Raw genomic sequence first — 24,522 nt, 5'->3', positions numbered from 1 at the left:
ATAGGACTTTTAACTCTTGAGACAAGTTTCACAGGCGGAGCCACCTGTGATGCCAAATGGAGAGAATTTAAGACTGCATACAGTGACATGCTGTTGAATCTTTGGTAATGTCCCGCCTCGCTTTTGGTGAACATGTTGCTTTTCAGGCTGTTGAGATTTCAGTAGGCCCATCTGTGCCTCATATGTCCCTCCTACGCTCAAGGATTGATGCAGTGGTTCACCAGATAGGGCGAAGTACTGCAAGCAAGCGCCCAGTCAATTACATAAAATACACATTAAGGACTAAAAACCTAAATTAGTAAACCGATACACTGGTAATTCAGCCCCATTCTCAATGACTTTTGCCAAATGCATTTATGGATTATAACTGGTTCTCAAGCTTATTTTAATATCCCCACATGCTGCTTTGAATGTGACATTAAGTCTGTACCTTGTCAAAGGCAGGAAGTGGTTTGTGTCTTTCTTCTGTGCTAGCAAATAACATGTCGGCATCAGTCTCATTTTCCACGCTTAAACCCCCCCCCCCCAAAAAACGAACAACTTGACAGTATTTGACTATGTATTTGACTAAGTATTTGTCATGATCTCATATTGGTGTGATATAGAAAACCACATTCACTCATGTTTTCCGCTGACTGACATTTCTGTAAGCTCTAATGTGCTCTGGCAAAAGTAAAAAAAAAAAAGGCACAAAATCTCACTAAAAATGAATCTGACCGTTTCGGTGAGGGAACTACACGATATTTGCAATATTTTTTATTATATGAAACATAAAACAGTTTGCACCAGAACAAAAAAAATGTTGCGCTGCCTGTCAACAATCAACATTCAACATTCAAAATACAATAATTTTTCCACGTTGAATAATGACCGAATTCTTCCAGGAACCAGCGCCGGTTCCAGGTAACCGATCAAATCAGAATTGTGCTTTATTGTTCCTTGAATAGATCACTGACATGACACTTTGGAAAGTCAAAGGATCCTTATCAAAACCTTTTGCTTCCTAGAAAATCACGCACTGATGCCTTTTATTATTATATTGACTTTTGCTAAATAATACATTTTGCGTCTTCTGTGACCAGGACCCTGATGCACTTTCATGGGCTTTATTTCTTCAGCTACATGTCGCTAAGCGAATGCTGAACGTACACGTCAGAATGGGACAGTACAGTATTATCTTTTCAGTTTGACGTTAGCCTGATGAAACCAGTCGTACAGGCAGAACTGGTTGAATTTACATAACTGCTCAGTCATCATTTTGACACCTTGTTTCAAAAGTGCCACCTTGCTATCGCTCCTCTACTACTGTAAGGTTATTGAAAGCAACTCCACGCTGCTTTGTAATAAGGATGAATGTATCTTTATATCGATTTTTGAAGGACACATAATTAGTTTGGCTTCTTTAACCTAGCTATTGTCAAATGCTTGTTTATTACCACCATCAATTTACACAAACTCCCCACAACATTATGACTCCTTCCACAATATATTGATATCCAATACAGACTTGGCGGCACGGTGGGCGACTGGTAAGAGCGTCAGCCTCACAGTTCTGAGGACCTGGGTTCAATCCCCGGCCCCGACTGTGTGGAGTTTGCATGTTCTCCCTGTGCCTGCGTGGGTTTTCTCCGGGCACTCCGGTTTCCTCCCACATCCCAAAAAAAAACCATGCATAAATTGGAGACTCTAAATTGCCCGTAGGTGTGCATGTGAGTGTGAATGGTTGTCTGTTTGTATGTGCCCTGCGATTGGCTGGCAACCAGTTCAGGGTGTACTCCGCCTCCTGCCCGATGACAGCTGGGATAGGCTCCAGCACGCCCGCGACCCTTGTGAGGATAAGCGGCTCAGAAAATGGATGGATGGATGAATACAGACGTATCAATACTTTTGCCTTTACAAAGGTCTTAATACTTAGTTTTGATTAACACTGTCAGAGTGGTATTCATTTAAAATGCTTATTGGTTTGTTTGTGGTAGTTTATAGTGGTGTATAGCTGGACTGTATCATAATGAGAGCTGTGTTTAATATTTCTGTTACTTCAATGAGAGAGTAAGAAATATTGGGAGCAGTTCTAAGTAAGATGCAATACAGTTATACACCACTGTAGACATCAACCACCACAATATAAAAAATTGTTAAAAAATACCTCACTATTTGACGCAACTCTTGTATTGAATATCATTGTGCATGTGGTCATCAGTGTGGGTCTTTTGCGTATATTTGACATGTGGCTAAAACATAAAGGTAGAACAATCTATACAAAGTACTGTATATTTGAACCTATTAGAACTGGTGGTGGTTCTGTCCCGGGAACCAAACTTTCAATATATATATATATATATATATATATATATATATATATATATATATATAATATAAATATATAATGCATTACTATAACCCGGACAATTTATTACAACAGCAAGCAACTATATACACGACAAATGTGAAACGTCATTGGACAAGGAAAGTTATACCTCTTTGTTGATCAATACCACTGCATAAAGCATTTTGCTTTTGGGAAAGGGTTGTCTTACATAATTAAAAGTGGTCTGTTGGAAACCAAAGGTTTTAGAGAAAGCGTTGTCACAATGCGACGGTCAATCATGCATTTGGATTTATTCCAGACAAGTAAAATAATACTTGACTTGATATAGAAGATTTCATCTCATTTACTTGATGCTTTCTAGTCATTTATATTCATGGATACATTGCAATTATGTTTCATATTTTATTTTATTTTTACTCGGCCTGACACAGGGTATGTATATAAAAGCATGTGGGTGAAAAAAATTTTCAATGGCTGCAGAGAGTAAATACAGTATGTAGTTTGGGTTTGAACTATATATTTTGGAACACCAATCCTGTAACTATTTTTGGACACACCTCAGATCTACAATGGGTACGGAAAGTTTTCATACCCCCTTAAATTTCCCCTTCCTAGAGCTGGCCGTCCGGCCAAACTGAGCAATTGGGGGAGAAGAGCCTGGGTGAGAGAGGTCAAGAAGAACCCAAAGATCACTGTGGCTGAGTTCCAGAGATGCAGTCGGGAGATGGGCAAAAGTTCTAGAAACTCAACTATCACTGCAGCCGTCCACCAGTGGGGACTTTATGGCAGAGTAGCGCGATGGAAGCCTCTCCTCAGTGCAAGACACATGAAAGCCCGCATGGAGTTTGCTAAAAAACACCTTAAGTTCTCCAAGATGGTGAGAAATAAGATTCTCTGGTCTGACGAGACCAAGATAGAAATTGTTGGCTTCAATTCTAAGTGGCATGCGTGGAGAAAACCAGGCACTGCTCATCACCTGTCCAATACAGTCCGAACAGTGAAGCATGGTGGTGCCAGCATCATGCTGTGGGGGTATTTTTCAGCTGCAGACAGGACGACTGGTTGCAATCGAAGGAAAGATGAATGCGGCCTGTATAAACAAATCAGCAGAACATCTGTTGCCTTAGCGAGGGTCACACACCTTCATCACGAAGTGTTACAAGAGGAGCTGGCAATCCAATTCAAATAGGCTTGTGTCCATTTATAAATAAGTGCACAGTGCACTAATAATAACAGCAAAAATAAATGCCCAGCATTGTTTCGGGTTGCAGCTGAGGATAAAAAGAGAGCTTGGAGTATATTTAGGGTTTATAGCCAGAAAGACCCAGCATGCGGCCTTTCATATTTGACAATGTCGTCAGCCTAATAGGCTGTTGCTAATTGACACTTCGGCCAAAAACATCAAATTAGTAGCATTGTTACCTTAATGTTGCTTAACTATCACTGAAAGTTCTCTTAAGTTTTATTTGGTTCTTTCAGGCACATAACATGGATTACTTATACCCATTAACATTTTATAATAGTATTGACACACATCCTTGTATTGTCTCTGTTGTGTCCACTTTTCTTGTGCTGTAAAATATGCAAAAGAGAGAGTTGTTTGAAAAAAAGTAGGACATTTCATATATCTAGAAATACAGATGAGACATAAAAAGTGGAATAAACAATACCAATCTTTCCTGTAATAGAAGTATACATTGTTTATTCTCTCAACCCACATTGCTTTCACATGACTATATGTTTGAAAAATAGATAAAGCATGAAGATACCAGATGTCAGCAATGGAAAAATATGAATATGTCATAATTCATATTACTTCCTGCAGAGACCACCATTCTATTGAAAACAGTTTGATGTATTCTTAACATGCATTCCTTCCAGATCCAAACTTTTTTTTTTTTTTTTAAAGTCAAGATAGTGTAGTTAAACATTTAAATGAATAAAGTGTGTTGTAAGAGACCGAAGCAAACACATTTTGTCAAGCATAATATGCTATGACATATACATACAGTATATACACATATATACACAGTATATACAGATATGACGAGGTATATTAGACATCATGCAATACAAATGACATTTGCACGTTAGCATGAACATCACCAATGCCCCGAGACCAAACAGTTGTATGAAACCTGATACTGTCTGTAATTTACACGTGCTGTTAAATGACGTCTGCAGCAAAACGGTTTAATGGTGGCCACCTAGAATTTGGATCAAAAGCTGGGATAGGCTGCAGCATGCCCGCGACCCTCGTGAGGATAAGCGGTACGGAAAATGGATGGATGGATAATTACATAGAGCATCTGCCAGTGACATTAGTTGACAGTCACTTACAGGCACTCTTAATAACTTACTTCATGAATAGAATAAGGTATACAGGTGCATCTCAATAGATTAGAAAATTGTGAATTTCAGTAATTCAAAAGGTGAAACTCATGTATCGTATAGATAGACCATACAAAGAGGAAAATAGGTGGGGATTATAGGTAGGGGGGGCACCCAGGAAAAAAAACACCTTGTCTGGGTATTGTAATATATAATAAATGATAAAAATGATTTAAATTGAAATTAGGAATTGGCTTTCAGAAAAGTAGTTTAATGAGTTTAGTGTATTTGCATAATATATGAAATGAACAAACTTTTCTGGGAAATTACAGTTTTGCATATGTATATTACCAAAAGAACTTCAGCAATTTTAACGCTTGTAATTATCCAATCAATTTTCAAGTTTTTTTTTTTGGCACAATACATCTGTGGTAAATCAGACTACATTCACACTTAATTACTGTATTGTTTTGTTCAAGATGGTATTACTCCAGAAAAAAACAAAAACAAAATACCTATGAATAGGAAGGAAAATAACGTTTTATATACAATAGTTATACCGTACTGTACAGGCGTAGTTATATACCACATTGTTTTCAATCTAACACTATGGAAAAGAAGTTATTTCAAACATTTTCACGCCGACGCAAAGAACCGACACTATTCAAATACTTTTAAGGCCCTGTGGAAACACTTTTTAAACTAACCACCATCTTTGACGAGCTGTAAGTGAATGCACTGTCGCTTGTGTTCCCACATTGTTGAGCAGGACGTGACAGCACCGCGGCTTCTTCCTTGATTCTCCACGTGACTGCTGATTGGCTGCCCGTGACATCATCGCTGCTCGGACATGCGGCTGAAAGCGGTTTGAAGCCGCGCTTTTAAAGCAACAGACACTCCCACCCGATCCGTTCCCCTCCCTCGTCCTCCCCCCTGGCTCAGAACCAGACGTCCCGGCTAAAACCACGCCCACTGCAGGGCGGGACCTCACTGTACCCAAAAGACACATTTAATATTAATGAACTGGCGAATTGGCTCCAACTCGCGTCAGTCCCGCTGCGCGACTACTGGAGGCTGGCGGACTTCCTTCAACATTATTTCTGCGTAACGGGGTAAAAGAAAAAAGTAGCCCCCCGAAAATGTTGCCGACCCACTGCGCGGCGACTGGCTGAATGGAGGCAGCCCTGTCATCGAGCGGAGATCGTGCATTCCTGGGCCAAAGACAGCAACACACACACCGGTAAGCAGAAATTCAAAGCAAGTTGGGCAATTACAAGTTGATGGAAGGAACACACTATCGACGAGATTTCACGTTTGTCCATAATTAATGAAACATCCTGGTGCAACCATTTTGATATTATTTTATGATGTTAACATGCTGCTTTTTATGTTTCTTATGCAAGCATTGCGGATATTGATTTTTGTTCATTTATTTTTTTAAATTAGATATAGTGGACGAGGCTTACGTGCTCACCTCACTGTGACTCCCACGTTATATTCACAGCACGTCCTCATGCCGAGTTTCTTCAATGAATTTGTCCATGAATGATTTCCCTTTGCTGTGCTGGAGGATGACCACGGCAGGCAGAGTGCGTGCATGCATGCATGTATGCATGCATGGCGGTGGTCCTTACATAACATTCCAGGATGACATGCTCTGAAAACGCTTGCTTTTGAAAGGAATTTGCCGTCCATCCTTACGTCTTTTCACTTGTGGGAGAGATCAAACTGCAGTGTTGCAGTATTTTCTGGCGTTTTCTCTCCAAGTAAGAGCTTGGGATGAAGACATTCATCATAATTGGCCACATCGAAAAAGCATTATAGTAACAAGAGGATGATTCAAATTGAATTACCTTTAAGTGATTCACTTGAAAGACACTGTTTGTTTTTGTGATTAGTGTGGGTGTTGCCACTTGCAATATTTGGCTACAGGAGCTGCTGTTGATCAAACAGACGTGTGTTGATTCACAGTCTGGATCGCACTGTGCGAATGCACAATTCTTTGAACCGAGCAAGGCCTTGAAAATCTTTTCCTTCTCATCTCAGAGCGGCGTGTTGAGTTCTCCGAAGACGTCCAGCCCTCGGCCTCCCCATGCCTCCATCTCCCCTTGACGACAGAATTGTGGTGGCGCTGCCAAGGCCGATCCGACCTCAGGAACTCCAACTGCGACTGGACACCAGCTACCTGGACTCCATCGCCTCCACCAGCAGCGACAATACGGTCATCAGCACCACCGTGGTGAAGATTCGGGCGACGGCCAATCTTGTGACGTATATGCCCTCATCCAAGGGTTCCACGCGCTCTTTGTCGTGTGGATGCAGCAGTGCCAGCTGCTGCTCGGTGACCACTTATGAGAAGGACAGCCCGAGCCTGAACCACAGTCAGGTGAGTGCCAGCAGTCCCAACCTCAGCTATGCCGGACCCCCTATGCTCAGCAACCACGAAGCATTGAGCGCCTCCAGCCTCGCCCAGGGCGCACCCAAGGCGCACCCGTCCACCACTGTGAGAGTCATCCACCCCAATGAGCTGGCAAAGCGGGTGACCTGCTGCCCCATGGGTCACCCCATCGGGCCCGTGCCGGTCATCATCGACTGCCGAGCCTTCACGGAGTACAACAAGAGCCACATCCGGGGGGCGGTGCACATCAACTGCTCTGACAAGATCAGCCGGCGGAGGCTGCAGCAGGGAAAGATCACTGTTCTGGACCTCATCTCCTGCCGGCAGGGCAAGGACTCATTTAAGGGCATCTTCTCCAAAGAAATCGTGGTCTACGACGACAGCACCTCGGACCCCAACAGGCTGGCGCCCTCGCAGCCTCTCCACGTGGTCCTGGAGTCGCTAAGGAGGGAGGGCAAAGACCCCATCATTCTCAAAGGTGAGTGAATCTGTCAAGGCGTGGCTAATACAAAAGCATGATGGGTTGGAAATGGAAAGGGGGCTTTCCAGCATATTAAGGGATAGAAAGTGCAATTTCATGCGCCTTAGTTTGACTCTGGAGGCAGTAAATCATTCTAGACATCTGAGAGCAATGAGCGGTTTCGCAGCGCTAGGAGCTTTAGCGCCAATATCAACTGAGAGGAAACCGTGAGAGTTTGCATAATAGTGTGCAGTGTTTGTGTAAAGCCTGTTAAACTTTGACCTTGATTGTTTTGATCAGCTGACCTGCCCTGTCGGCAAATTGCTTGTTTAATCATGTGAAAAAGCGCAGCGTTTAATGACTTATTGACATAAATACAGAGTACTATGCAGGATGTGCGAAGCTGCTGCTTGTTAAGGCAGAATGTTGAATGGCTGCTGTTTTCCACCATTGGCGCGTGTGCGTGCGTGTTTGTTGTTAGAGCAGCATGTTGTGCCGAAGGTTTGGCTGTCAGTGTTCTTTGCACGTCTACTAGTCACTGACTAGAAAAGGGAATGCTCAGAACTGAGCATTTGTACTGAGGCCGTGAAGCATCATTACTATTCCATATAGCAGGGGTCACCAACAGGCATGGAATCGTCCTGTACTGCTACACTGCTTTCACGGCAACACCGTAGGCAACCAAATTACATCCTGGTTGACCGGTTTTTGACCTAGCCTTCAACTAATCGACTATTCTCTATCAAAGACCTGACATGGGACGCAGGGCACTCAGCTGCCTCTGTTGTAAACTTTTTTGGGGGTTTTTTTAGGCCAAAGAGCTCTGTTCATCATTTGCTCTCCAAATCGCAGCAATGAGATTCACATGAGGCTAAAATGAAACAAGAACGCTCACTTTTATGAAATGCCCTCTTCAAATATTTGCTGTGGATTGATGCATTGCTCCCGCTTCAAAAATAGGGTGCGGGGGTGGGAGGGGGGACATCGATATTGCAATGTATCTGATTACAAGCGTCAAATATCCATAAGATGGAGGCCCAGTGTGCAAGGACTGAATAGACAATTTATGACACTATTTGTGTTTTACTGGAATGTGAACCTCAGCATTCTTCTCCACAAATTGTCATAACCGCATATCTAAGCAACCAATGAAAATATCATTTATTATGTTACAGTTTATTACGTACTATGTCAGTCAGCATTAACATTATAAAGAGTAAAATGTACAACAAAGAGCAAAGATTGAACGCAGGATTAAAAAAGAAAAAACATTTCTCCTACTAAATTGTGTGTGTATATATTTTTTTTTATAATTAAATGCTTGTCTATGAAAAAATGTTTGTTTATTGCTTCTGAAAAAACAACAGCAATTAAACAACTTTGTGTCAGACAAAGTGTGTTATGAACCGCTAAAACTGTTATTGATATTGTGGACAAACTACTGCAATAATATTGTATGATGTTCCACCCCAATTATCAGGTGATGTGAGAGAGATGTATGAAAATCATAAAATAACTCTCCACCTACCCAGGGACCAAAAGGGGAAGCTGCAAGGCTGTGCAATGACCTCACATTAAATCATGCATTGACTATTGCTCTGTGAACAATATGTGCACTGACAATGTGTGTGTGTGTGTGTGTTTCTACACAACTTAACGGCATTACGGGTGACAGGTGCAAACCAGTTATATAGGGGGCAAAAGTTCACTGAGAGGGGTAATAAAAAAATGAGTCTGTATTAGCTATTGTCTCATACTGTAGCTATTGTGGTAAAGTTTCCACTATTTATTAAACTCAACAGGCCACTGCCAAGACAATATAATGTCTCTGTGTGTGTGTGTGTGTGTGTGTGTGTGTGTTGTCTCATAAAATAATGCCATATTGTGGTCAATTCCTCACTCCTAGCTTAGCACCAAATGTGATTCGTACCATAAAATTGGGAAATCGGGAGCGAACTTCACAACCAGCAGCAGAAAGTGAACAATTCTTCAAAAAAGAGGCCAAGTGCTTGCTTGAAGGTGTTTATTGCCGTTCCCAGCTGAATTTTATTTTAAAACTAAACATAAAAGTATGAAAATTACACCAAGCCACATAACGAAAGCATGCATTCTTTATCCTCTATTATTGCATCTTAGTTGCGATGGTCTTCTGTGTTCCATCATCAAATCTATGTCTACTATGTCTGTATTATAGTGCCCGCTGAATTGAAGCATGAAATCGTGATGAAAAAACTGTTAAATTCTTTCTTTAAAATTCTATTTAATTATTTAATGTATCTTATCTTATGTCTTGTCTATACATGAAAGGTTGATTCATCATTAAAAAAAAAACACTTCATGTTTCATGGAAAGTGAAGAAAGACAATATGAGAATCTGGGAATCAGAACACCCCCACGTGACTAGAAAAGTTCAGCGAGATAGTCCCAAAGTGAATGTCTGCATATCCGATTTTGTCTCAGGAAACCGTGATACACATTGTGCCATTCAAAAGGATGACACTTCCATCAACAGGATGCGTGAAACACAACAATACAATGTGATTTAAAACTTACTCACTTAAAAACGGATAACCACTGTGTACAGTGGAGTGGAAAATTTCCAAACTATAAAGAGACTTTATGAAGACCCTGTATATCAACTACAGTTGTCCCACTCAGTCTTTGTAATTCGTGCTAGTATCTGTAACAGAATGTTTGTCCAGCATTAAGGCACTTTTGTCTAGCTCACGACCTGTAATCTGAGTGCTTGTGTTTGCAGGAGGCCTTAGCTGCTTCAGGCAGAGCCACGAGAACCTGTGCGAACACTCGCTGCACCTTCATGAAGGTCTGGACTCGGGCGCAACTGCCGGCCTCTCGGGGGCGCTACCTCACACCCTGCCCTCCACTCCGGACATCGAGAACGCAGACGTGACGCCCGTGCTGCCCTTCCTCTACCTGGGCAATGAGCGCGACGCTCAGGACATCAACTTGCTGCAACACTTGAACGTCGGATACATCCTAAATGTCACCACCCACCTTCCGCTTTTTCACTATGACACTGGCCTGTTCATCTACAAGCGCCTGCCTGCCACCGACAGCAACAAGCAGAACCTTCGCCAGTACTTCGAGGAGGCATTTGAATTTATTGGTAGGAAAACATTGTCATGTTTATATTGTGCTACATATTTTGCTACAAATAAGCTTAACAAAGCTTAACATCCATTTTCTGTAGCGCTTGAGTGGCATTCTAGTTACAGTATTTATGGACATGTTATAACATTGCTAAAACAACCTCAAATGTTGTTGTCTAATTGTCCATTGAGGCAACACGGTAGCTTAGTGGTTAGCACGTCTACCTCACAATTCTGACTTTCTGGGTTTGCATGTTCTCCCCTGGCTTGCATTGGTGTTCTCCAATTACTTCAGCTTCCTGCCACATTTTATAAACATGCATGTTAGGCAAATTAAACACTCGATATTGTAGTTGTGAATGTGTGTGAATGGTTGTTGGTCTATATGTACCCTGTGCTTGACTGTTGACCAGTTCCGGGTGTACCCAGCCTCTTGTCCAAAGTCAGCTGGGATAGGCTCCAACTGACCCATGACCATAGTGAGGACAAGCACTAAAGAAAATGAATTGATGGATTTCCTTACAAATTCCCATGTGAGTCCATGTTTGCTGATAACAAAGCCAATAGAGTGGAACCTCCTAACAAAATTCAGCAGGTCGCAGAGAGGTCTCCGTGACGTCTCCTCAGTCCCCAGCAGGTCGCGGAGACCTCACGGAAATGTCTCCCCAGTTGTGAACAGAATGAGTCTCCAAAAGCTCTCTGTTGAAATAGAACAGAAAATTGAAATTCACAGCTACTCCCTGGTGACCTGTCTCCAGGATACGTTGCGGATCTCCGCAACCAGCGGAGACTCGAGTTGCCATCAAGTCGCCAACTTCAGTAGTCTCTCGGCCAATGAAATAGGCACGTTAAATGTGGGTGTGACTGGTTGCCTGTCTCTATACTGTATGTGGCCTGTGATTGACTGATGACCAATTCAGGTTTCGCCTAGTCACCTGGGATAGGATCCAGCTCTCCACAACCCTAACCAGGATAAGCGCTATAGAAAATGGATGTGACAGATTTTTTCCCCGATTTTTATTATACTGTGTTTCAGAGGAAGCACACCAAGCTGGTATGGGCCTTCTGATCCACTGCCAGGCCGGCGTGTCTCGCTCCGCCACTATCGTCATCGCCTACTTGATGAAGCACACCTGGATGACCATGACGGACGCCTACAAGTTCGTCAAAACCAGACGGCCCATTATATCCCCCAACCTCAACTTCATGGGCCAGCTGCTGGAGTTCGAGGAAGACCTCAACAACGGAATCACACCACGGATCCTCACGCCAAAGCTGATGGGTGTGGAAACTATTGTCTGAAGTGCTCGCATCACTCACTGGGTATTGAGTTTGGAATGTGAGTAAGCCCCTTTTTTTTGTTTTTTGTTTTGTTCTGAATCTCCCCGTCTGTGCTCGTCTTGGACTCTGCAGAGTGGCAAAGCTGTGGGTCAGCAAATCTGTGGGTCAAAACTGATGAGGAATGCCAAAATATGACGACTGTTTGGACCTGGCCGACGTCCTGGAGGAGAGCATGAGTTTGAGATGTTGAGACAGAGGGAGTGAGAATGTGCTTGCTTGGAAAAGTTCCATGTGGGACTGTAGAGGAGCAAGTGTGAGACAGGAGAGGTTCACACTTCACACTGTGGCACACATTCTGGCGGGGCTGGCAAATGGTGGTGCCAGTTAAAGAAAAAGAAAATAAACAGTTCAAGACATGTCTGGTTTTTTTTTTATTGTTCTATTTTTATACAGGGGTGACCATTACAAGTCCACTATGGCTTACTGTGCAATAATTTCTGAATGGAATGGAACCTTCATCTTATGTGTATATATTGGAAACATTTCCAGCTCTTTGCTGAATATTGGTGTTATGTAATGAATACTGTTTTGTGCATTACGTTTATGTTCCGGGTATAATACTTATTAGGGATGGGTGTTACATTTTCTTGTTGACTATTGGAAAATCATCCATTGAATTAATATTTTCAATGGGAGGGGACAATATCGCTGAATGTTCGGACCCCAGTTTCAATGCCAGAATCATGCTGCTGACGTTGTGTTCTTTAGATGGCAAACTAGACTGAATTGACAGCATCTCTGCTGGTTGCGGCCAAGTAGTGTACTACATTTTTCATCAATTGATTCAATACAAGATAAACTAAGAACGAGTTCAAGAGTTCAACCCAATTCTTGAAATTAGTCGATTAATCCATTATTATGCCCATCCCTAATAGCAATAGGAGCAGATGTTTAAGAGCAGTGGTTCTCAACTGTTGTCATCCCGGCACCTGCATTATTGCAAAGTCGCGACTCAGTTTTCGAGAACAATAAAGAAAATGTTTAAAAATAGCCTCTGAAAACATATGTATATTATATTTTTAAACACCATTTCTAATGAGTTTTACCTACGGCCAAAAGCTTATCGTTGGCCATTATATCAGATAGCCAGAGGCTGAGCTGCACTGTATTTGTTTACCGAGTGTATTTGTGGCAAAGAATGCAAGGCACACTTCCAGCCCCTTGCCCAATCTAATATCTTCGTGTAGAAACCCGGTCCGAAAAATACAAATACAGTAGCACTGTACCTTGACTTAAAAGGAGGAGTTTTCTGAGTTACAAGCCCTCGTGAGGGTGATTGATTTCTATTAAATTTTTTTTTGCTTTGTGTTGCGAGACAAATTTTGAGATTCGAGCGTATTCAGATATGCCGCTGCTAAATCACGCCAGCGCACATCATTTGCCAGCATCCCACGTTTTACTCACGATTTGAGATACACTATTGGTCAAAAGTTTTAGAACACCCTTTCATTTAAAAAAATAAAATAAAAGTATAGAAGTTCAAATCTAATTGATTGCTTGAAAAGGTACAAACTAAGATAAGTGGTGAACTGCCAGAGGTTAAACAATAACCAGGTAAGGTTTTCCAAAACTAATTAATAATGTACATTTCAGAATTATAACAAAGGCACAGTCTCCAGACTTAAACCCTATTGAGCTGGTTTGGGATGAACTGGACAAAATGTGAAAGAAAAGCAACTTTCTGCAACAAAATGGGAAGAACTTTCTGAAGAATATTTGATTGGCAATGTAGAAAGAATGGCACATGTGTGCAGCTGCTATATCTGCCAAAGATGGCTACTTTAATGAGTTACTGAACGACATGAATTTAAATTAAAAAAAAGAAAAATGGGGTTTTTATATCTTTTGACTGGTAGCTTCGTCACGGAACAAATTAAACTCTTAAGTCAAGGTACCACTATACTATATGTGTAACGTTTTAGTCTGCAACCCACTTTTCGGTCCCGAGCCACAAGTTGAGTCACTTTAGCATCTTTTGCCCAAATCAACAGAACCATACATAGCCAAAAAAACACTGAACAGCAACAACATAAAACAGGGCTACTGGTGATACTTTAATGAAACAGAACACATATTTCACTGCCTGCTTTTCCCATCTCTACTTTTTGCTTCTCTTCATCTCTGTGCTAGCTATATTGTAACATGTTTTTACCGTGTGTGTGGCTATATAGCCCAATATGTCTTTTAACCCCTGTCATTATGAGCTCTGGTAATACATGGTAGCAGAGGCACACACCTCAAATGCAGGCACCCTTCTCCGGCAAGTGTGTCGTGACCTTTCAACTCTTGACACTAAGCTACAGCCGAGTGAGCATTTCTGCCTGGCGTAGGCAAAGTGTCGCTTTCACATGCTGTTTCTAGTGCCTCGTTCAATGCCTTAACTCTCGCGTCACCACCGAGCCTGCGCACGGCAACATAACTTGCAGATGAATACAGACCACAGTGAAGTCGTACCAGGGCCTGCTGGGTTGCTCTCTTTGACATCAAAAAGAATATGTACAACCAGAAATAATTTATTCCTTTGGAGGTTCAGAAAACTGCATTCAAATGGAGCCTAGTGAGAATCTGATTTCAGAAAAAAAAGGGGAAAAAAAGTGCACTGTAATTAGTAGAAAAATGATTTTTTAATGGTGAGTTGAACAATCTTGACTTTCAAGTTATGAAAACAAAACTGAACCACTTTTACCACAAGTCATGGGGAGAAATCTTGTGGCAAAATGACATTTTTGGCAGCTCTCTGCCATTGTTTTGGGGATGTGCTGCTACAGAGAGCTCTCACAAGTGGAGACACGCTGTTCTTGTTGCCATTTTATATGAAATTATTCTGATTTCTGTTGGTAAATATGCTGTGACGGAGAATAAAATAGGTTGCTGTTAAGCCCAGTTGTTCATACCCTGGCCAAAGTTTGAGGTGACAAGAGAAAGTAGCAAAACAATTAAGATGAAGAAAAGATACTGAATATTTGTGTGTTAATATATAGTGTTTTTATTTTATTATTATTTTTAATGGAATTTGGCAAAACAAAAAATCAATAATACCCTTTGTCAATACATGGAAAGACAAATATATATAGACAAAATGTTACCAGGATCCTTTAGAATGGTGCATAAGATTGCGGTTCCTCAAAATTGTCTGATAAGATTAGGAATATGAATCATTTTCATGTTGAAAAAAAAACAATGGCTATGGCGAAGAATGTTTAAGGGTATTTTTAACACAACTTTGTACAATTTTTCTTTTGTCATTTCCAGTCAAAAGAACAATTTCAAATGTGGCCACGATATGAATCACTTTGGGCTGTACTGGACGTAACTGTGAGTCATTGAGATAAAAAAAAAAAAACATAACCTGTAAATGCATCTCTATGCTAAATAGTTTAAAAATAATACACCCACACACAAAGTTAACCCTCAGCCTACGCCATCTAAATTTTCACACTCATTGACACATTGTGCATCAGCTTTTACTTACTTCCCGTTTGGTTAGATAATTACTGGAGATGATGATAATGTTGATGATTAAAAAAGATTAAAAAAAAAAAGATGGTCACATTTTCAAGGCTTTTAATGTAAAATACTGAACACACTGACACAATTCTCACAAGTGTTGTTTTCTGTTCTCATACTTCTCCACTGTTTATTTTCATTTGCATGAAAACAAATGCATAAACAAAGTACAGGGATGTACAGTGCTTAACAAATTTATTAGACCAGCTGTCACAAAAAAAAGAAAAAAGAAAGGGTACCAAATACCATCATGAATGTGGACTCTTTCCATTTCAATTGACAATTTTGTACAGGACTGAAGAATTTAAAGCAGAATTCACTATAACTGTGATCTTGCTCAGTGGTCAGAAATTAATAGCATAACATTCAATCACTAAAACTGCTCTGTTTCTCTGTTCAAGAATGTCAACAACTTCTTTACTAGTCAATTATTTTAGTTTTTTTTTAGGTCAATTTGAAAATTCATAAATAGTATATTTTAGTAATAAAATCATTTAGCTTAAATAGCTTCTTCGGATGTGTATTAACCATTCCAGAAACATAAAAAGAAGGCTCTTAATTTAGGTAAACTTTGACATAAACCTCATCAGGTGGCTGTCTAATACATTTTGAAGTACTGCATATTTTGCATACCCTTGCTAAAAAAAAAGGCATCACATGGAAAAGTATGAGATGACGTGAAGAAGAGTGACAGTAAATTCCATATTTCCCTGGTGAAAAGAAATCATGCTATGCAAATGAAAATGTTGCAGGTTGTTTTTACAAAACTAGTCATTGTTTTGAGGGGATATTGCTGCAACTCTTTGGAGCATAAATGAGAGTTTGCAATCAGTGTGGATGACTTTTTATTTTGTATTTTTTGAATTCAAGTGTGCTGACATGTCCTCACATGTATCATTGTGTCTGTGTCAACTGGTGCTGTGTAACCATTTAGCACGTTTGTAGCTTCTGCATTTGTATTCAGCGATTAGCCTCGGGCAAACAACAAAACAAAAACAAAAACGGGAGCTTGCCACCTGAGCCAATGTTATTTACAAATAATGTATGTTTTTCTTTTTGCTACACATGGCTTTTTTTGTATGCACTGATATATAAGACAATGTAAACAGTGTAGTAGTGTACATTGCTCTCTGCTTGAGAAAATGTAGCATGCCATTCGCTCCTGGTGTGTGAAGGACTCTTGCAGTCCATCTGGTGCTGTCTATTTCCCACACTGCTTTTTATTTTTATTTTTTTTAAAGTTATTGCAGTGTTTCTTTTCATGGATTACAACAATATCATGTAGAGTCTCTGCTCTGGGCTCAGAGGCTCCATTAGAATGATTTATAATTCAATATATTTTTTCTTTGTGTCTCTTATCAACTGTCAAGTATATACAGTACAACACGTGAATATATTTAAATATATATATTTTTTCTTTGTATGCATACATTATATTAGGACTATTTTTGCACTGACCTATGGACAGATGGATTTATTTTTCTCCACAAAGGGTGCTATTCTAATGGAGGCCTTCTCCCTCACCTTTATGCATGACTTGCTCTTCAACTCGTCTGTCATCCCTCTTCTACTATCGCTACTCCTTGAACAGTTACCACTGAAGCACTGTAATTTTGTAATCTCTACTTGTGAGATTTGAAAATAAACAGGGAGGCTTCGAGTTTGGTTCATTTTTTATTTTTGTTTTAAATGATCAAGACTGTTACGACAGTCTGTATCAAACTGCGGTCTTTACGTGGCTTATTGCAATGGTGCTTGCTAGTATTCTTTTATGGATCTTCCTTTTTGTGCAGTCGGAACAGACAAAGGGGCTTCTCTAAACTCCCACGAATATGAAAGTGCATTAATGTATTCAAAATGTCTAAAACAAGTACAGTGGAAACTCAACAATCCAAATAGGGACACTGGTGGACCTTTGATTTTTTTTTTATTTCGCACCTTAGCTTTGATAACGTGATGTGGCGTCATTCTTTCTTGCAGTGTGTATTCTTTTTGTCGAGGAAGATTTTTGTTACAAAAAGGTCTAAAAGGCAAAAGTAGATCCTTTCGTGCGCACTCAACTGAGGTTCTGCGAGATCTCTTGTGATTAGCGACAAGACAACAGCTCGAGGCATGAAGTTTTGTGCAACTAGGGGGGCATCTCGTTAAATATAATGTAGAAAAGTTCAATTATTTCAGTAAGTCAATCACAAAGGTGAAACTGTAATACAGTATCCGGATTCATTAAACACAGAAGAATACTTTCCTGAGGGCCAATTCTTACCTCATTCGTATATTAAAAATTATTTTGGTTGTTTCTTATATAAAAAAATGGAGATTGCGATATAAAATTTTTTAAATAATTTTTTTTTTTTTAAATATATTTTCTTGAGATACACCTGTATAAAGGCATATTTTTAAGAAAATTGTGGACAATTCAACGTCAGTGTCGTTTGACTTTAGAGGTTCCACTGGAATACATTGTCGAAGCGTGTTTAGTGGGTGGGGGAGGGGGGGGGGCAATTACTGATATGTACGTATAAAGGTGGTGCCGCTTCCAAGATGCGGGACATTTCCAAACACCGTAAGCGTCAATAACAACAAAACAAATGTGACAGCATGTATTTTAAGAGAAAGCGATATCATCCTTGTGAAATGTGAACGTTTAACAGCCAGACTTGAGAATTATCTGCGCTCTCCTCTTTTTGGAACATGTGTCACGTAGCTGCCGGGCCTATATTTATTCAGGCAGTAGGGAAGGGGCGCAGGGGTCAAGATCCCACCATAGGAACAGGCACAAAAATAGTGGTTAGCGTTGTTTCTAATTACGAGTTGATGAGAGCCCCGCCTCATTAATCCTTCCCTATCAGCACTGGGCAGGCTGGCAGCACCAGAATAGAACTGATCTTTCCAGCGAGCCCCACATGGACGTATTAGGCAAAACGGGCTCGAGAGGAGGGCCTACCTTTTCCTAAACACACACAGCACATGCGCGTACACACAAGTGTGTGCATGACCTCACAACAAAAGAGGAGGCGGTGAAATGAAACAGAGGAGCTGTGTGAGCCCGAGGACGGCCGCACTGGTTATCATCAAAGCAGCCCCCTTTGTCACAGGAAGACTCACTCGCACGACATCGCCAACTAAATGCCGCCGCAGCCTCACTTTGCGCTTTAACACAACGGTTGCGTTCAAAAACCAATCCCTAGCCACTGTACAGTATAGTGCAGTGAGCTATGTGAAGTCAGTATAGGTTATCGCCTATAAAGCAGTATCAATGTATCCCACAATGCATGTTAAAAAGTCATGAACCACCCATGGTCACTAGAAAGGGAACAATCCCATGATGCATTGCGTTGATACAGAAAAAATATGATAAAAATGGCAGACAGAGTCAGATGAGCGCAGCAGCTGGAGAAATCATACAAATGTTCATAAAGTGCTTTGTTTGTATTAGTTCAGTATAATACACTCAGCTTAACAGGAAAACATTTTATTATATTTTATTAATTTATTAAATATTCATTACAGAAGGGCCAACAGCTGATGTTGATCAGGTAATTATGCAGCAGCAATGACGTAATTAACAGCGCACCCGAGTCGTGTTGGGAAACGTTTTCATTTGACTGATGAGCGAACTATGTCGTCCACTATTTAAAACTTTATTAATTACATATGATCGTATGTTTATTGTTGTGGTTGGGCCAATCCCCCCACCCAACAATTACCAACCAACTGATTAACATCATGCCATTCATGCTTGTCATTTACTGCCGTCTGCTATGCAGTAATAAGAGCTTTTGGGAATAAGCTGCAAATATATTATATTCATAGCGATTTTTCCACTTTGGATCATGTTTTCGCTCTGCTGAGTGCCGTTGTAGTTATTGTTCATGCGTTTACCTTTAAGATTGTTTAGGCGAGAACTGTGGGAGCCCACCTGGGTTTTCTCTGTGTCACGTCTGTTGTGCACTTTGTTTTTTTTATCACCGCGTTTCGTTTGCTGTGCACGCATGCATCTAAATAAAGAACTGAGCGGGAACATGTGTGGATGAAGACCAGTGAATCAAATCGGCTCTGAAAGAAGCGAGACATCATCTGATGTGTTCAAGGACAGAGTCATGAATGAGGTTCCAGTTACCATGGAAAAAAAGTATCATAACATGTCACGAAGACTGCAGCTTCATACACCAGTTATCAAAATAACAACTAGGTAGATATATGAGATGGATCATTTTTAGATTTGGATTTTTCCTGTACAGGCTACACTTACAGTTAGAGGCGTAACCAACATGAAAACCAAAAAAACTAGTTATTGCAAACGACAGATTTGCAACTAAATATTAAGTCACGTCAATCATTTTAAAGTGTCTCTCTCTTAAAATTGGTGTTTCATTTCAAATCATGTTGTCTTCCAAGTTGCGTTTCATGTACCCGGAAATAGAATCTGAAATTGAGTCGATCTCTTGTCTCAGGTTCATCATTTGCTGTCATACCCAAATGTTTGCAGTCTGCTCCAAAGATAAAGGAATTGGCCACACTGCGCCGCTACGTTTGGAGGAGAGTGTCGCAAGATGACAGATAACTGTGCAGCTGTTGTTTGTGAGGTCACCTAGGAAACAGAGGTAATTAATGGCCCTATTGAGTTACATGATGCTACATATGAAACCTCCATTTGGGGAAGTCAGTCGCACTAATATAGGCTCAACTTTGTACTACAGCTCGCTGTCTGTACACTAGTCTGCGACACACTGACGAGCCATGAGGAATTATGAGTTACTGCATGTGGACTGCATGTGTATGTCCGGCGTACATGCATGCATGCGCCGCTAAAAGGTCAGAATCTGTTAATACACACAGGAGCATTCCCATGCTATTTGTCCCACTACAGCCATAAAAGCATACTTATAAATACATATATAATTCAGTTTTTTTTCAAACACTCACATTTTTCAAACACTCACATCCATTTTGTTGGAAATTCTCATTCAGAGCAAGCAATAAGTGGGTTTGAATACTTGTTCAGTAGCCAGTGTTGGGAAAGTTCATTTTCTACATGAACTACTTCTAAGGTCAATTAAACATTCCAAAAATTAACTAGTTCAAAGTTATTTTTTTTGTGTTTTTTTCAATATGTTGCTGATGGGCTTTTCCCCTTATACTATTGGCATTTCATTTTCTCAATGTTGCCACCCATTCAGTCCACACTAGTAGCCAGCTGCAGCTTTCACTCTACAATCTCAAAAATATGAGGAAAAGTGTGTTGCTTGAATGAAAAAAAACAGGACATTTGTCAAAAACACACACAACATAGTATAACAGGAACGATGGTGAAAGGACGTTAATGACTTTGCATTCTTCGCAGCTCTGGCTGACTAACAAACAAAATATTTATTTGTATCTATTCTTATACTACAAAACAAAATACATTCCATATCATGACAGTGTGATCGTACAGCGTTTTAAGTAAAGTATTCTGACACAAATAATAATTTCCCTAGTAATCGATTTATTCAATTATGTACTGTATTACAAAAGCACCACCGAAGAACACATTGACTCCCATTTACGGAGTTCACCTCGCATTCTCACGCAGCTGCGACGTTCCTGCCGTGAATGGCGGCCGAGGCTGGACTGAATCAATGCCAAATACAGAGTTTATCAGCCGACATGAAAAGTTCTTTTTAGTGTGTTCAGACTGTTTTTTCCAGGAAGTCCCTGACAAAACCAGGCACTCTTGAATAAAAATGAACTTATGTTTGAAAATCGTTCTTTGACACAATAATGAGCGCGTTCTCAATTAAGTTCATCAGGCACAAATGAAATAAGTTCAGTCAATAGCTACCAGGACTGGGACAGTACAGGTAACCCACGTTACAGTCCGTACTTCGGTTTTTGGGCCACAGTCTGGTACATTTTCAGTACGTGTTTCTTGCATAAAGAGAACAACTTATTTTTTTCTCTCAAAATTATTTTAAAACCGTCACACACCGACACACAGTCAGTGTTTCATCAAAGAAAAATGCCCGCATACCAACTAGCCTGACATTTCACTAAGACTCACACTTGACAAATCTCAACAATGTGGGCAGAAACAAAGGCAAGAAAAAAAGCAACGTTTAGATTGTATAACTACAACTATTAACATACTGTAAGAAGACTGCAAGGCATGCTGGGAAGTAGCATGGCTTTCACTGTTGAGTGTAACAAATTAAAATATGCAAAAATGTAAACAGAAACGCTGGCTGTGTAACAACTGGATTCAGTTTAGGTCAAATGGTCATATGTGCAACCCACTTTGCAGGCATGACCAATCAACCCACACTTAATCTAACTGTTACACTAACTTCAGAGGTTGGAAGTTAAGACATTGCTGAACACAACGCAGGTCGAACGTTTTCATTAATGGTACCTACTCACGCATCTTCGACCACAGGAAAATAGCTGCAAATCTTTATTAATAAACGGTTAATAGACGGAGAAAGATATTTTCTTGTGTTTATCTTAGGTGGTACGGTAGGTGTGTTCAAAAGCGAGACACTTTTTGTTTCGCTTTTGTTGTATTCAACGATGAAACCAAAATGAATCCACACCAGATATTTCTAGTAGCTATATGTGCCACTAAATGGGTTGTAGATTATTGTTTTTAGTGCAAATATAATCGATGGCGTGAGTGTGACATTACGTCGGTGACTGTGCATTTTTTTCGGTGACTGTGCATTTCTTTCAATGTGGAAACCTATAGAGGTTAGTGTTTAGGATTTGTGGATCTGAGTGAAGCAAATGGTTTAAGATGAGTGAGTGAATCTGCTTTTCCCATGTAACATGCCATTTGGTGAAATGATGCAACACGAGTACCCCTTGTGATTTCCCTCAGGTTTAAGTCTGAACCAACGCTGGTTGTGTGTGCACACGCATTTGTGTGATTTGAGGCGTTAAAGCAAAATGAGGCCAGTAGTTAAAATAATGTCTCTTGAGCAGAAGACGAAGAACGCAACAATGTGCAGTATCATTATTCACAGATTTTGTGGCTGAGGGTTTTTTTTTGTTTTTTCTATTATTATAAGGAAATGTTACTGTTTGACAAAATTCAAGCACGTGTTTATCTGTGATGGTGTACAATTGGGTGCTGATCAAAATTGGGAATTGCTCCTGCCTTGGCGGTGATCTGCTCCATTCTTGGTGCCGTATATATATTATTATATATTATATATTTTTGCCACTCCTGTTACTGTGCCCCACTGCCCAAAAAGAGGGTAGCTAAAGGTCAATACTCTAAGAATAAAGCACATGATGACCGCAGATGTCATGGGGTAGTTATATTTAAAAACTACATCCAATCATCACATTTGAAATTGATTGATGACACAATTAAATGTTAGTCTGACAACATGTACGCTGGTAAGCGGCCATATTTAGGTCTCAACACGCCGTTGAAACATTCACCTCATGATTCATGAGGCAAATTAGAAGCAGTAACTGCAGCTCTGTGTATGCATACGTGCACGTGTGTGAACGAGATGTGTAACATTGCTATAAAGTCACAGGAGGAAGCAGGAGGTGCTTCAGCTCACGCCACCTAATCCTAAACACGGCAGCGCAGCAAGTCTACGTGACATATGGTCGGGCGTCACCACACTGAGTTGTGTTCTGTGTCGTGCGGTCGTGACTCATATTCAAAACAAAGCCCTCGGTGCTCCGCAAATGTGCGACAGCGAGCCTTCATTCGACTCAGCAGTGGTGGATTTTGATCTTGTGCGGAGCCTGGGGTTTGAACTCATTCTGATCCTGCAATGGTTTGCCCTTTCTTAGTCTTCAGCACCACTGTACATGTCAGATCTACATATTTACAGAGATATTGCCCTGGTGTCATGCCATCTGTAATCTTTTTGCACAGCGTGAAATAGGCCAAGACTGCCTGTCCCTCGCTCTCTCTGTCTATGTCTCACTCTTGCTATCTCGGGCTACCCTGCTTGTATCACCTGACATACTTGCATGAGGGAGAAGCAATCATAAAGTGGACTAAAGCGGTGATTCTCAACTCGTGGGTCAGGGGGCAAAAGTGGGTCACGGACCCATTATGCGTGGCAGTGCCGGCATTTGACATTTCGATGTTAAGAACAGCGCGCGACGACCGAGTTTGCCTAGCGTCATTAGAATATGTCGTGAAGTGGCACAAAAAGGCAGACTCAGTTACCGATGTATTTATTATTTTTCATTGGATTGTTTACGGCCTGAATGAGATTTTCATCCAAATATTCACTGTAATTATGACTTAGTGCTGTGTTAGACGATGGCGTGTTCCGACGTACACATTCGGGTTATGTTGACTAAGGATTGGAACTCTGTTGTAAATTAAAGACAGTGAAATATTTAACGTGCATCCCTGGTCGGACTTTCCTTTTATTTGGATAATCAAATTATTTTGAAAGGCAGGCATCAGAAATGTTATTACTTCGGTATGTTTTCGTATCCTGTCTGTACCATACTGTACCATACGGAGTTCTTACACGGAACATATGAGGCCCGCCGCACACCGCGCGACACGGACAAACCACGACCGTAACGGACCATCACACCGGCACTTTGAGCGATTTGATCTATTGCTTGATAGGCTTTTGACGCTCCACATACATTATATTGTACTTCATCACTTTTATTCAACCATAAAACAATAGTGTGATGGTCAAGGAAGAAGCGGGTTGCTACAAAGAGAGGATGAGGCCGACAATAAATGACACAGTGTGGTCATTTTGAGAGGTTGCCGCGTCTTTATTCACTGACGGTACCCAACGCACTACTTACATTGCTCGCATGCATTTTGTTATTTAGTTATTAGGTGCATATGAAATTATAAATATACTTAAGTATGGTTGTGGAACGTACGCTAAATATACTTTATATACTGTATTTGTATGGCTTGCCGCCATTGCGACGACTGGATGGGTCTCGCGATCTTAAAACCCGGAAATGTATTTTGTGTGTGTGCGAAAGCATGCGTGCCTTTTGATTGGCTGCGACGTTGCGACCTCATGCTATGGCGATTTAAGTTTCGAATCGCTGCAAA

General features: G+C 40.7%; 1 protein-coding gene across 4 annotated transcripts; it reads left to right on the top strand.

Moving 5' to 3' along the window:
* Positions 1–5,689: 5,689 nt before the first annotated feature.
* On the top strand, positions 5,690–17,136 carry dusp10 (dual specificity phosphatase 10). Of its 4 annotated transcripts, none has more exons than XM_061704869.1 (5): positions 5,690–5,900; positions 6,707–7,536; positions 10,277–10,645; positions 11,665–11,910; positions 12,042–17,136. In XM_061704869.1, exons 2-5 carry the CDS (start codon positions 6,753–6,755, stop codon positions 12,143–12,145), a joined length of 1,503 nt encoding a protein of 500 aa, XP_061560853.1. In that variant the 5' UTR covers positions 5,690–5,900; positions 6,707–6,752; the 3' UTR covers positions 12,146–17,136. The 4 variants fall into 4 exon arrangements, with proteins under 4 accessions (XP_061560853.1, XP_061560856.1, XP_061560857.1 ...); XM_061704872.1 differs by having other exon boundaries at positions 11,665–11,967; positions 12,042–12,133; XM_061704873.1 differs by having other exon boundaries at positions 11,665–11,951; positions 12,042–12,127.
* The last annotated feature ends 7,386 nt before the right edge of the window (positions 17,137–24,522 follow it).

This window comes from Phycodurus eques, chromosome 18 (genome assembly GCF_024500275.1).
Source record: "Phycodurus eques isolate BA_2022a chromosome 18, UOR_Pequ_1.1, whole genome shotgun sequence".
Lineage (NCBI taxonomy): Eukaryota > Metazoa > Chordata > Actinopteri > Syngnathiformes > Syngnathidae > Phycodurus > Phycodurus eques.
This window is presented reverse-complemented; position numbering and strand designations above follow the sequence as displayed.

Coding starts and splice junctions, on each gene's coding strand:
- dusp10 (XM_061704869.1), top strand. CDS start 6,753: ATGCCTCCATCTCCCCTTGACGACAGAATTGTGGTGGCGCTGCCAAGG. Junction 7,537..10,276: donor AGACCCCATCATTCTCAAAG/GTGAGTGAATCT, acceptor TTGTGTTTGCAG/GAGGCCTTAGCTGCTTCAGG. Junction 11,911..12,041: donor CCTCACGCCAAAGCTGATGG/GTGTGGAAACTA, acceptor TGGACTCTGCAG/AGTGGCAAAGCTGTGGGTCA.